Source organism: Bubalus bubalis, chromosome 17 (genome assembly GCF_019923935.1).
Source record: "Bubalus bubalis isolate 160015118507 breed Murrah chromosome 17, NDDB_SH_1, whole genome shotgun sequence".
NCBI lineage: Eukaryota > Metazoa > Chordata > Mammalia > Artiodactyla > Bovidae > Bubalus > Bubalus bubalis.
Window position 1 is genome coordinate 2,830,734 of NC_059173.1, and position 13,161 is coordinate 2,843,894.

Consider the following 13,161-nt stretch of genomic DNA (forward strand, 5'->3'; position numbering starts at 1 on the left):
AAAAGAAGTCAGTTTGGGGGGGAAGACTGAAGGTCCAGCGGGGTCTGAGATGTCCACAAGACATCCAAAGGGACATGTGAGGTCGACAGAAGGACAGCTAGTCTAGAACTCAGTGGAAAGGTCTGGACTGGTACTGGGTTCATCAGTGTGTGGAGTATAGGTCACCAGTGTGTGCAGGACGAGAGGAGCCGTGGGGGTGGGTGAGGCTGCCCAGGGAGGAAATAGAGTACCCGGAGGGGCGGCAGCATTTCAGAGCTGGGTAGAGAGGGGTGAACAAGCCACAACGACCACAGAGATCGGGGAAACTCGGGGAAGCCAAGGGGAGGGGCCGCTTCCAGAGTGACTGAGACACCAACAGTCAATGCTAACACCTATTAAGTCCTGATTACAGCCAGGCAGTGCTGAGTGCTCTGAGTACACAGTCAAATTTAATCTGCACAAAGAATGACCTTTTGAGATGGAACCAAGTCACTCCTTTATAGAGGAGGAAACTGTGGCAAAGCAAGATGAAGGTGGCGACTCAAGAGGCGCTGGGATGGAAACTCAAGCAGCCTGACTGCGAACTCTGGTTCACATTACCACCTCCAGCGCAGCTCAGGAGGCCAGACAAGATGGACTGAAAAGTGGCTGGCAGACAGACTGGTGGGGCTATCCTCTGGACCACCAACAAGGGAACGTTCCAGGGGAGAGACACAGTGGAAGACAGACTAGAGCTCACTGTTAAGAATGCTCCAAGCTAGGAGACCAGGCCAAGAAGTCAAATCTGTATCCCCAACAGCAGCCAACTGCGTGCTTTAATACAGTAGATGATGCTCTAAGTGAAGTCAGATTGGCTAACTAAGGACCAGAGTTGCCCCTGCAGCTGCTAACCCTGCGTTGCCCCATCCTAACACTCTCAGTGCTCTCTGATCCGCTACGTCTGTGATGCTCACAGTGACTTCATGAGGTGGGTAACTTTTACCACATCTTAGAGATAAGAAAATGAGGCTCATCGTAGCTAAGGACCTGGTCCACAGTTACACAGCTGGCCTAGCTCAGTTAAAGCTCAAATCCAGGTCTATTGTTCCTTTGTGGAAGTCACAGTGGAAAGAAGAACCTCCCCCACCACCCCCACCCCAAGCCAGAGAGACCTGAATTCAAATGTCAGCTCTGTGTGACCCTGAGCAAGTTACCTATCCTTTCTGGCCCTTTCTGTTTTAGGACAAAATGGGGTTGCAGGATCACTGTAAGACAAGCTAAGTGAAACCGATTCAATCAGATAATCTAAGTGAAACTCCCAATACAATGCTTAGTAAATATCAGTTGTCCATCCCTGGCTCCCCACAACCCCTCTCCATCTCTGCCCCAATAGCTGCTGCAGAGCTTCTATGGGATCTTAGTTTTCTCTTTCCAGAGAACAGAGCAAGACTAAGGCGCACAGCTCTGCTGCATACCAGCAGTCCCACCTTGTCCACGATGGAGTCCCCTGTGGGGGCAGAAGGCGGCCCAGGTGTTTGCCCTTTCCCTACCCGGTGCGGCAGGCCGCAGGCCCCTGACCACCCGCCTTAACGCCCTGCTGCTGACAGTTTCCTTAGACACAAACTGGACAAACGGGTCAATGGGCATCAAGGGCTTGAGTGGCAGAAGCACCAACAGCAGGGGGCAGGGATGCTCCACAGACTCCCACGCCTGGAGCCGTTTAACGGCACTTTCTGTTGACACTCGAGTTCTCCAAGCCTTTGGACAGAGGCCCTTCAAAGTTAGCTGATACCACCAGTGGTCTCTTTTCACCTTGCCTTTACAGAAGAGGAAATCTAGCCTCAGGGAGGTTAAATGACCGCCCCAGTCAGGAATGCAAAGACTCTGGTAAGCGAGGAGGCAGGGCACCTCGATTCAGATCCCAGCTATGCCAGCTACTAGCTCTGTGACTGTGGGCAAGTAAGCTCCACTTCCCTATATTTGTAAAATAGGTTAAGACCAGCACCACCATTATTAGGGTGCTGTGGAAATTAAATGAGATAATGTACGTGAAGTGCTTAGGACAGTGTCTGGTGCAGAGTGAGCACTCGATAAATGGTACCTGTTACTCTAATTATCAAGCTACTGTGCTTGTGTGGATAGGGGTGTGGGTGCTCTCAGCACCGCAGAAAACCCTCTGTCGTCAGCCAGCCCATTACAGCACAGTCGGTGGCTACGTCTGTGATTTCTTCACCAGCTTTTCCTGGAGTCACAAATTTAGAGGAAATGGTCTGCAGCTTGACGAAGTGATGACAGCTTTCTATCTGCGGCATCTCTTTTCCAGAGCTCTGCCTTTAGCAAACACTTCTCGAAAGAGAAAGCTCTTCATGGCCCTGAGGAAGAAGGCCCTGAGTGTGAGCAGGAGCCGTATGGGGGGAGGGGGCACGGTGTTTCCCTCTGAAGATGATGTCAGAGCAGGTCAGACAGCAGCATTCTAGGTTGGGGCCACGAAGACCAGCAGAGGCAGCTTTTCCCTCCTCCTTGGCCAAACATCTCTGACAAGGGTGAAAAGGACAGTCTTCAGAAAACCCGTCACCTGCTTTGCAAACATGCCAAGAGACCAAGTCACCACTCATAGCTTCTTGTTTTAACCTCAGCTACAATGAGTGCCAAAAAATGGACGCTTTCAAATCATGGTGCTGGAGAAGACTCTTGAGAGTCCCTTGCACAGCAAGGACATCAAACTAGTCAATCCTAAAAGAAATCAACCCTGAACATTCACTGGAAGGACTGATGTTGAAGCTCCAATACACTGGTCACCTGATGGGAAGAGCTGACTTGTTGGAAAAGACCCTGATGCAGGGAAAGACTGAAGGCAGGAGGAGATGGGGGCCACAGAGGATGAGATGGCTGGATGGCACCACCGACTCGATGGCCATGAGTTTGAACAATCTCTGGGAGACAGTGAAGGACAGGGGAGCTTGGCTTGCCGTAGTCCACGGGGTCACAAAGTCAGACCCAGCATATTGACTAACAACAGCAAAGGGTGAGCGGCCCAGCTGCTTCCCTCCCCAGCAAGAGGGGCCAGTTTTCCAGAGAGCTTCAGAGAGGAGGGCCCCGGCTCTAGAGCCAACAGCACTGCTCATGGAGAAGGAAGGTCGGAGGAACTTAAGAGTCCAAATGGGCCCACTGCAAAGGCTGAGGAGAGGAAGCGGGAGGGGTGGTCACCAAGCATCCAGAGACCAGGGGGATCCTGGCCAGGCGCCCACCGGCACCAGCACAATTCTGGACTTCCAGGAGGTTTGTCACCTGGCCTCCACTGTACAGCCGCGGTTCCCAGCCTTAAGTGATTTCCTGTTGTCCGGGGAACCTGAGAATCTGGCGGAAGGCACTATCAGAGGCAAGATTACGGATGTGGCTGCAGACAGAGGATGGGCTGGTGTAAGAAGGCGAGGGGAGGAGTTTGGGCCAAACTCCAGCAATTTCTCCATTCAATATCCAGCCCCACCCTGTGACTAGGAAAACAAAGGTGTGGGGGAAGGGGAGAAGAAAAGTCATTTCCTTTATTGTAACTGGAGCCCAGCTGGGTAAGAGCGGGGCTGGGAATCACAAAGAATGGATTTTCTTTGGGTAGCTGGAAGGGAGGGCCCTGCTTCTGACAGACTTGAACCCAGACACTCTGAACCCACACTCTGAAATCAGATGAGCTGGGGTGGAAGAGACCTTTTAAGACTGTTCAGGCTGAGGCCTTGTGCTCCTCGTAACCAAGGTCACTTCTAGAGTCAGAGAGAAAATGCAGTCCTTCCAAGCCCTGAAGATATTCCTCCAATTTGGGGCAAAGTCAAATTAGCAAGATCGAAGCAATCAATCCTAAAAGAAATCAACCCTGAATATTCACTGGAAGGACTGATGCTGAAGCTCCAATACTTTGGCCACTTGATGTGAAGAGCTGACTCACTGGAAAAGACCCTGATGCAGGGAAAGACTGAAGACGGGAGGAGAAGGGGGTGACAGAGGATGATATGGTTGGATATCACCGACTCAACAGACATGAGTTTGCGCCAACTCCAGAAGCTAGTGGAGAACAGGGAAGGCTGGCATGTTCTAGTCCATGGGGGTCACAGAGAGTCAGACAGGACTGAGCAACTGAACAACAACAACAAATTGGCTCCAGAGCAGCCAGTCTCCCCAGGGCAAACCGCCAGGCTCTGTCTGAGGGTTCCACGCCATCCACTTCATGAGAAAGCTCAGGAGTGGGGAGACGTGCCCCATCAGTAGAGCGAGATCAGAAAGATTCTGTCCTCGAGGCAAAGCTGCAAATAGGAGACTGACCTGAATGCTTCCCCCACAGGCATGACGTTGGTTTAACTGTGTCAGGGTGGTTCAAAGTTAAAATACACATGCGCATATAGGGGAATATAGACACACACTCAACATAGCACTTAATGACAACTACTGATTATTATTGGTTTTCTATGTGTCAGGCCCTATGCCAGGGACTTTTCACAGGTCACTACCTTTAATCCTCTTGAACCACCTTGTGAGACGAGAACTATTCTTTTCCCCATTTTACAGATGAGGTACCTGAAGCTCAGGGAAGTCACTGACGGCCAGTTAAACTGCAAAGCCAGGATTTGAAAACAGTTCTCTTTCATAGGCTGCACTCTTTGCCACCAGGATAACATGCCTCACTCCACTGTGAGCACGTACTTGTGTCTGTCTCATACACACATACACAGTGCACTCTAACAAGCTAGCATCTCACCAGACCTACTAGTGACCCAAGACTTAAGTTCTAGAGCCAGCTCATTTCATCCATGGCCAGTCCATGTAATTTTTGTCTTTCTGGTTTCGGGCCTCGAGTCTGTGATATGAAGGGGCTGTATCATTCAGGAAGTGGTGCTTCTAGTTATAGGAGAATCCAGCAATTCTCCTATAGCTTGTTCTACCCATTCTTGCTTATTTTGGATAGAAGATATCCACAGAAGTAAGAAAATGGCAGGAACAAACATGACCTTGTGGGTTGAAGTCCGAGGAGAGTTCCAGCCTGGGAACTCACAGGGCTCTGATGCTGGTTTGGCTGAGCTGTAAAATGAAAGGGCAGCCAGAGGCCCCTGCAGCTCTGACACTCTGCTCCTATCTTACCAAAGAAGCAAAACGGAAGTAGAATCAACTTCCCTGGGGATAAGAGGAGTAACCAAGGCAATCAGATGCACAGCGAAGACTGGCGAGCTCTGAGTTAGAGCTGAAAGGGCAGGAAAGTGCTCCAACTCCTCCAGAGGCCAGAGCCCTCCAGGCCAACCCGCCACGTAGTTCCCTGGGCAGAGGCAAGTGCTCAAAGGTCAATTCAGTAACTTGCTATCAGCACAGGGGATGCTCTGCTGTGTGTGGGAGCTGGTGTGGGAGCTGGTATTTACAGCACATGGTGCCTGTCTGCACTCTGTCTCATTCTCCATCGTGAGCACAGCCCTGCCGCTTCAGACCTCGAGGGCCACAAATGCCCACCCAGCCTCCCGGTGAAGAATGACTGCAGGCCAGGCGCTGGGTTATGCTCTGTATTATACAAAGACAAGCTCCTACTCTCGAGGATTCCAGCCATTCAGTAGGTACCTACCATGGGCTGGACCCTTGGCATATTTGACTTCATTAGATCTCAACAAGTCTGTGAGAGAGATGATTAACATCTGTATTTTCCTGATGAAGAAACTGAGTCTCAGAGAGCAGGAACAGATCTGACATTAAAGGCTGTGCTGTTTTCAAGAAACCAAGCTTCCACCAAACAATCATCTAAGAGCCACTGATATAACAGAGTTGATAACAAAAAGCAGGAAGCTAGGGAGGCATCCTGGGGTGAAGAACAGCTGGCTGTGCCAACAGCCCTCAAGGCACCTGTGTAATCAGAAGTGCGGGTGTAGGAAAGTCGCGCGTTCTCCTCCTCAGTCTCCTCATCTGCCAGGTGAGGGTGCTGGGACACCCTGAAAAGGCCTCCTCCCATCCCCAAACCTCCCATCTCTAGCCGTACCTGGCCCACGTGCCGTTCTTCCAGTTCCATCTGGCATCAGGGGGCCACACCTGACCTCTGCTCACATGCACTTCCTGGGCACCTCCCTCTTTGCCCCCTGAACACCACCCCTCGAAATGGAAACTTTCAAGTCAGAAGCATGTTCTGTATCTTCCAGGGGATGAAGGCCAGTGCCTGGCCCGCAAGGCGCTGGTGAAGACAGGCACATGGACTCACTTACCGGAAGCAGGAGGTGTGCCAGGCTTCGCTGACGGTCCTGTACAACCTCTGGTTGGGAGCGACGTAGTCTCCACAGCCCTGACACCTCCAGGCATCTTCACCTGCACACAGAAGCGAGGGGTTCAGAGGCTGAAGAAGCAGGGAGTGCGGGGGCAGGATCCCCACCTTGTAGAAGATGGACTTAACAGACTCTGGTGCTGGAAGGGCTGAGTGATGCTCTGCTACACGCACGGTTCCCTCCTCCACAAGATCCCTGCCAAGCAATCATCCAGCTGCTCATCTCCGCAGCAACACCAACTCCATGGCCTCAAAAGCAGTGTCACTCCACTTTTTAAAAAAATGGTCCTGGCACTTCCTTGGTGGTATAGTGCGTAGGAATGCAGGGGGTCCGGGTTCGATCTCTGGTCCAGGAAGATTCCAACTAAGCCCATGTGCCACAACTACTGAGCCCCTGTGCTCTGACTACTGTGTGCCTAGAGCCTGTGCTCCCCAGAGTAGAGCCCCTGCTCGCTGAGACCAGAGAAAGTCTATAAGTGCAGCAACAAAAGACCTGAAGCAACCAGTAAATAAATATTTTAAAAGCTGGTTCTGGTTGTCCCTTTTTTTTACTGAAACAAAACCTGCCTTTTCCTTCCTTTCAGCCCATGCTTACAGTCCTGAGTACATGAAATGAATAAGTCTCTTTCTTTTCGGGTCTGCCTTTCCTACAACTGTCCCTAGCCAGCACCCAGAAAGGTCTGCTCTCTAGGTTACACAAGTTGCAGCCTTGTCCTTCTCCTCAAAAGCCCTAGTTGTGCTGATTTCCCATCACTTCGTCCAGGAGCTCATTCATTCAATCAGCATCATGGGTCTTTTCATTGGACCCATCAGTCTAAGCTCTACACTGGAGGCTGTTGGATAAATCACCTTGCTCCTGGAAGAGGAAATGCACTGGAAAAGAAACATTCTTCCATATTGTAATTTTTTTTTTTTTACTGAGATGTTATTTCACATCAAAGTATTTAGTTCAGAGAAAGAAATTACCAGTACAGTAGGAAAAGAACAAACATTTCATGAACGCCTCCTACTTGCCAAGAACTGTGCTAGGTTCTTTCACAGACCCAATCTCAATTCTCAAAACAATACCATGAGACAGGTATTATTATATTCATTTAATGGGTGAGGGAACGGAAACTTGGGGCTGGGGGTGAAAGCTCAAGCAGCAGCATTAGCATCCCAACTCAGGTCTGGCTCACTCTAAAGTCTGTGCTCTTTCTAGTTCCTTCTCATTCTGCTCAGGGGAGCCAGGAAAGTGTCTGCAGGGGAAGTTGAGCCTTGAAAGATGGGGAAAGTTTACTAAAGGCTGAAAAAGGATGGGGAAGGGCTGTGTGGGCTCAGAGAAGTATGGGCAGTAGCACAGAGCCTGTCCATGTCCTTTCAAAAGGGACAGAACACAATGCTCCTGGTGTGATTCAGGTGCTAACTTCATGAAATAAAGCGGGCAGCTGAGATCAAGTTGTGGTACCTGACTCGGCCCTAGGAAATGGGACAGGGTTGTTACAAGACTCTGTTGTGTGCCCGTGTGTGCAGCTTTGTTCTCTTTGGGTAACTCCAGACTGCCACAGGCACAGTGACAGGCACCGGACTCTGGTTTACAGGCACAGGGGCTATGAATAGACAATGCATGGCTCCGCACACTTCAAGACTGCCTGGCGACCTTCTGGGGCAGCCAGGGCACCGGCAGCTGTCCTCGCAGCACAGGGAAGAGTTGAACAAGCTGGCAGAAGGTTTTAAAGCCTTGGCCCACCCGCTTCTCTCCTATGCACGCATCACCTCCTGGATCTAAACTTCTTAAGACTTTCAAGGGGGAGAAGCCTTTGTGTTTTGAAGGTGGTAGTGTTCACACAGTGCACCAAAAACCTCACAAACTCTGAGGCAGAAAAGTCTGAGACACTCTCTCCAACTGGTGGTTTAGTGAGAGGGTTTTTAGTGAACACAGACATCAAAATGAATCTTCCCAGTTTTGGAGGTACCAGCATGAAATGTTTTGGGAACTCTTATATGAAAGGCCTGTTAAGACTGCCATGTCTCACCCCCAGCAAGTCTGATTATTTTAAGCCACACCTGTTTCTTGCTTTTACTTTTAACCCACAAGGAACAGTCTCTGAACTGACCACCCACTTACTCAACAATTTGTCTTGACTCTGAGTGACCTCTGGCTGTTTCCAAAATTCAAGAAGAATCAGGACTTTCCACTATGAAGATATTCAAGCTAATTCGTTATGTCCATACCCTCCAGAGCCTGTGGTGCGCTCCAGTCTTGAGAAACTCAAAGCCATTAAACAAACACTTAACACATGCTCTGTACTAGACACTGCTGTTGCTGCTAAGTCGCTTCAGTCGTGTCCAAACCTGTGCGACCCCATAGACAGCTTCTTTTCCTGGTGTACTGCACAGTCTCAGCTGACTCGCCCAGACTCCTCAGTGTCTACAGAACTCAACTGTTGAGCACTGTGCTCTGATCTGGACTCCACCCCATCACACCTTTCAGAAGACAGTCTCCACCACCACTCCCTTTTCCACTGGCTCCTTCCAACTGCCATTTAAATAAGTTCAACTTTTTCCCATTAAAAACAAATCTGGAGCCTGCTTTCTCCTCTAGCTACCACCCTTGCTTCTCCACTTCATAGCCACATGTATTAAAAGCTGTCTAACAGAAGATAAACTTATGGGACTTTGCTGGTGGTGTAGTGGGTAAGACTCACCTGCCAATGCAGGGGACTAGAATTCGATCCCTGGTCCAGGAAGATCCCACCTGCCGTGGAGCAATTAAGCCCGTGAGCCACAACTGAAGCCTGAGTACCTAGAGCCCGAGCTCTGCAGCACAAGAAGCCACTGCAACGAGAAGCCCGTGCACCACAATGGAGAGCAGCCCTCACTCGCCACAACCAGAGAAAGCCTCAGTTCAGTTCAGTCGCTCAGTCGTGTCCGACTCTTTGCGACCCCATGAATCGCAGCACGCCAGGCCTCCCTGTCCATCACCAACTCCTGGAGTTCACTCAGACTCACATCCATCGAGTCAGTGATGCCATCCAGCCATCTCATCCTCTGTCGTCCCCTTCTCTTCCTGCCCCCAATCCCTCCCAGCATCAGAGTCTTTTCCAATGAGTCAACTCTTTGCATGAGGTGGCCAAAGTATTGGAGTTTCAGCTTTAGCATCATTCCTTCCAAAGAAATCCCAGGGCTGATCTCCTTCAGAATGGACTGGTTGGGTCTCCTTGAAGTCCAAGGGACTCTCAAGAGTCTTCTCCAACACCACAGTTCAAAAGCATCAATTCTTCTGTGCTCAGCTTTCTTCACAGTCCAACTCTCACATCCATACATGACCACTGGAAAAACCACAGCCTTGACTAGATGGGCCTTTGTTGGCAAAGTAATGTCTCTGCTTTTGAATATGCTATCTAGGTTGGTCATAACTTTTCTTCCAAGGAGTAGGCATCTTTTAATTTCATGGCTGCAGTCACCATCTGATTTTGGAGCCCCCAAAAATAAAGTCTGACACTGTTTCCACTGTTTCCCCATCTATTTCCCATGAAGTGATGGGACCAGATGCCATGATCTTTGTTTTCTGAATGTTGAGCTTTAAGCCAACTTTTTCACTCTCCTCTTTCACTTTCATCAAGAGGCTTTTTAGTTCCTCTTCACTATCTGCCATAAGGGTGGTGTCATCTGCATATCTGAGGTTATTGATATTTCTCCCGGCAATCTTGATTCCAGCTTGTGCTTCATCCAGTCCAGCGTTTCTCATGATGTACTCTGCACATAAGTTAAATAAGCAGGGTGACAATATACAGCCTTGACGTACTCCTTTTCCTATTTGGAACCAGTCTGTTGTGCCATGTCCAGTTCTAACTGTTGCTTCCTGACCTGCACACAGATTTTTCAAGAAGCAGGTCAGGTGGTCTGGTATGCCCATCTCCTTCAGAATTTTCCAGTTTATTGTGATCCACACAGTCAAAGGCTTTGGCATAGTCAATAAAGCAGAAATAGATGTTTTTCTGGAACTCTATTGCTTTTTCAATGATCCAGTGGATGTTGGCAATTTGATCTCTGGTTCCTCTGCCTTTTCTAAAACCAGCTTGAACATCTGGAAGTTCACGGTTCATGTATTGCTGAAGCCTGGCTTAGAGAATTTTGAGCATTACTTTACTAGCGTGTGAAATGAGTGCAACTGTGCAGTAGTTTGAGCATTCTTTGGCATTGCCTTTCTTTGGGATTGGAATGAAAACTGATCTTTTCCAGCCCTGTGGCCACTGCTGTTTTCCAAATTTGCTGACATAGTGAGTGCAGCACTTTCATAGCATCATCTTTCGGGATTTGAAATAGCTCAACTGGAATTCCATCACCTCCACTAGCTTTGTTCATATAGTGATGCTTTCAAGGCCCACTTGACTTCACATTCCAGGATGTCTGGCTCTAGGTGAGTGATCACACCATCGTGATTATCTTGGTTGTGAGGATCTTTTTTGTACAGTTCTTCTGTGTATTCTTACCACCTCTTCTTAATATCTTCTGCTTCTGTTAGGTCCATACCATTTCTGTCCTTTATCGAGCCCAGCTTTGCATGAAATGTCCCCTTGGAATCTCTGATTTTCTTGAAGAGATCTCTAGTCTTTCCCATTCTGTTGTTTTCCTCTATTTCTTTGCACTGATCGCTGAGGAAGGCTTTCTTATCTCTTCTTGCTATTCTTTGGAACTCTGCATTCAGATGCTTATATCTTTCCTTTTCTCCTTTGCTTTTCGCTTCTCTTCTTTTCACAGCTATTTGTAAGGCCTCCCCAGACAGCCATTTTGCTTTTTTGCCTTTCTTTTTCATGGGGATGGTCTTGATCCCTGTCTCCTGTACAATGTCACAAACCTCAGTCCATAGTTCATCAGGCACTCTATCAGATCTAGTCCCTTAAATCTATTTCTCACTTTCACTGTATAATCAAAAGGGATTTGATTTAGGTCATACCTGAATGGTCTAGTGGTTTTCCCTACTTTCTTCAATTTAAGTCTGAATTTGGCAATAAGGAGCTCAACTATACTTCAACTTAAAAACAAGCTGTCTACACATACTGCACTGCTTTCATTTCCACACTTCCTATTTACCACACAATCCACTGCAATTTGACTTCCACCCCCACCATTTCTCTGAAACTGTCTCACCAAGATCAACAGTGACTGCTTATTGCTAAATTCAATGGACATGCTTCAGTCATTCTTTCAGCAAATATTTATTGCATGCCAACTATGTATCTAACTGCTCGGTCGGAAAAGAGCAGCACACAGGAGACAGATTAAACATAGAGCATATATTAAATAATAACATAATTATCTTCACTATAATTGTGGCAAGTCATAGGAAGGAGATATCAAGTCCTTATAACGGAGCAAATGGTATTGGGTAGGGCACACAAAAACATATTCCTTAAGGAAGTAATTTCCAAGTTGAGCTCTAAAGGATGAAGAGAAATTAAGCAGGCAAAGAGGAGGAGGAAAGGATAGCTGTGAAAACTGGGATGGTGGGCAGATCTGTACAAAGCTCCTAAGGCAGGAACACAAGCTCCTCACACACACTAAAGCTGCCTATTGTCAGCTCCCTGGTCTACTACAATCCCTCAACATTTATTGAAAGGAGGACTTCCCTGGTGGTCCAGTGGCTAAGAAACTGCCTGCCAATGCAGGGAACATGGGTTTGATCCCTGGTCCGGGAAGATATCACATGCTGTGGGGCAACTAAGCCCATGCACCACAACCACTGAAGCTTGTGCGCTCTAGAGCCCATGTTCCACAACATGAGAAGCCACCGCAATGAGAAGCCAGAACATTGCAATAAAGAACAGTCTCTGCTTACAGTAATGAAGATTCAGCCACAGCCAAAAATAAAGAAATGAAGAAACAGGAAGGAATGGCCCTCTACAAGGTGGCCCTAAAGAACCTTTATCTTTTAACACCCCTTACAAAGGAATGTTCTAGTCACATCTTGATCTATTTTTTACTCCTGTCACACACATTCATATTCTTGTATCCTAACGCTCACACCTCGAGCTACTCTAGGTGTTTAGGCTACTATTTACCCACCTTTTCTGCCCTTCATCAGACGTCCACCTTCCCTTCATGGTCCTCTAAAGGCAGGAAGTGTTTGTTTCACTTTGTCAAATACCTGCTTAATACCATTTGTTCTGTAATCACAGTTCATTATTTGTGCCTCCTCAGTCCCTCCCTTTCTGCATCACTGCCCCCAGCTCTAAGGGGCAAAGATCGTATCTTGATCGTCTTCAGATCTCCAGGGCCTAGCCTAAAGGTGGGTGCCAAATGGATACTCCTTTATGTGACAAATCCAACTGAAAAACTTTACCCAGCTGCCAGCTATAGAGGTAATTTGCAAAGATAAGCTTCAACAGTCAGCAGCAATGAGTCACCTGGAATGTGTCCTTAGGACTACCTCCAGGTGAAGTTACATGAAGATGTCCTGGTCTGTACCTGGCCTAGGCAATTCCCTCAGAACCTTCAGCCTCCCAAGCCTGGATTTTCTTCAGAAAAATATTCTTGGCCTTTTCCGCATGCTTACAGTCTTAAAAGTCAATGATTCTCTCTTACAACCTTCATTCTAGGAAAAGGAAGAGAAATATAGTAATACAAAGTCTTGGAGATTTTGGTGAGGCCCAGTGGAAGACCAATCTAGAGTGCTGTCTGCCTGGGAAAGTCTTCCTCTAAGAAAAGACCTCATTGTACCAGGCTGTTCACCTCTCCCTTGACTGTGTTTACCGATCCTGTTTGCAGACTTAACAGTGACTACTGATTGTCAAGAGTCTGAAAAAGGGAGCTTGGCTACGTAAATGCCCTCAGCAACTTTGAACAATACAGAGCCCTTGTTAGGTGTTTAATAATCAAAAAACTGTGCCTTCACAGATTAAGACTGAAGGCAGGAGGAGAAGGGGACGACAGAGGATGAGATG

At 48.1% G+C, this 13,161-nt stretch overlaps 1 protein-coding gene across 1 annotated transcript in view; it reads right to left on the minus strand.

Moving 5' to 3' along the window:
* The window catches only part of LIMK2 (LIM domain kinase 2), a 54,531-nt gene that overhangs the window by 33,749 nt on the left and 7,621 nt on the right, over window positions 1–13,161 (minus strand). Inside the window, exon 2 of the mRNA XM_006051023.3 lies at window positions 6,180–6,279. Coding sequence (XP_006051085.1) covers window positions 6,180–6,279 — 100 coding nt within the window. The remainder of the gene's footprint in view (window positions 1–6,179; window positions 6,280–13,161) is intronic.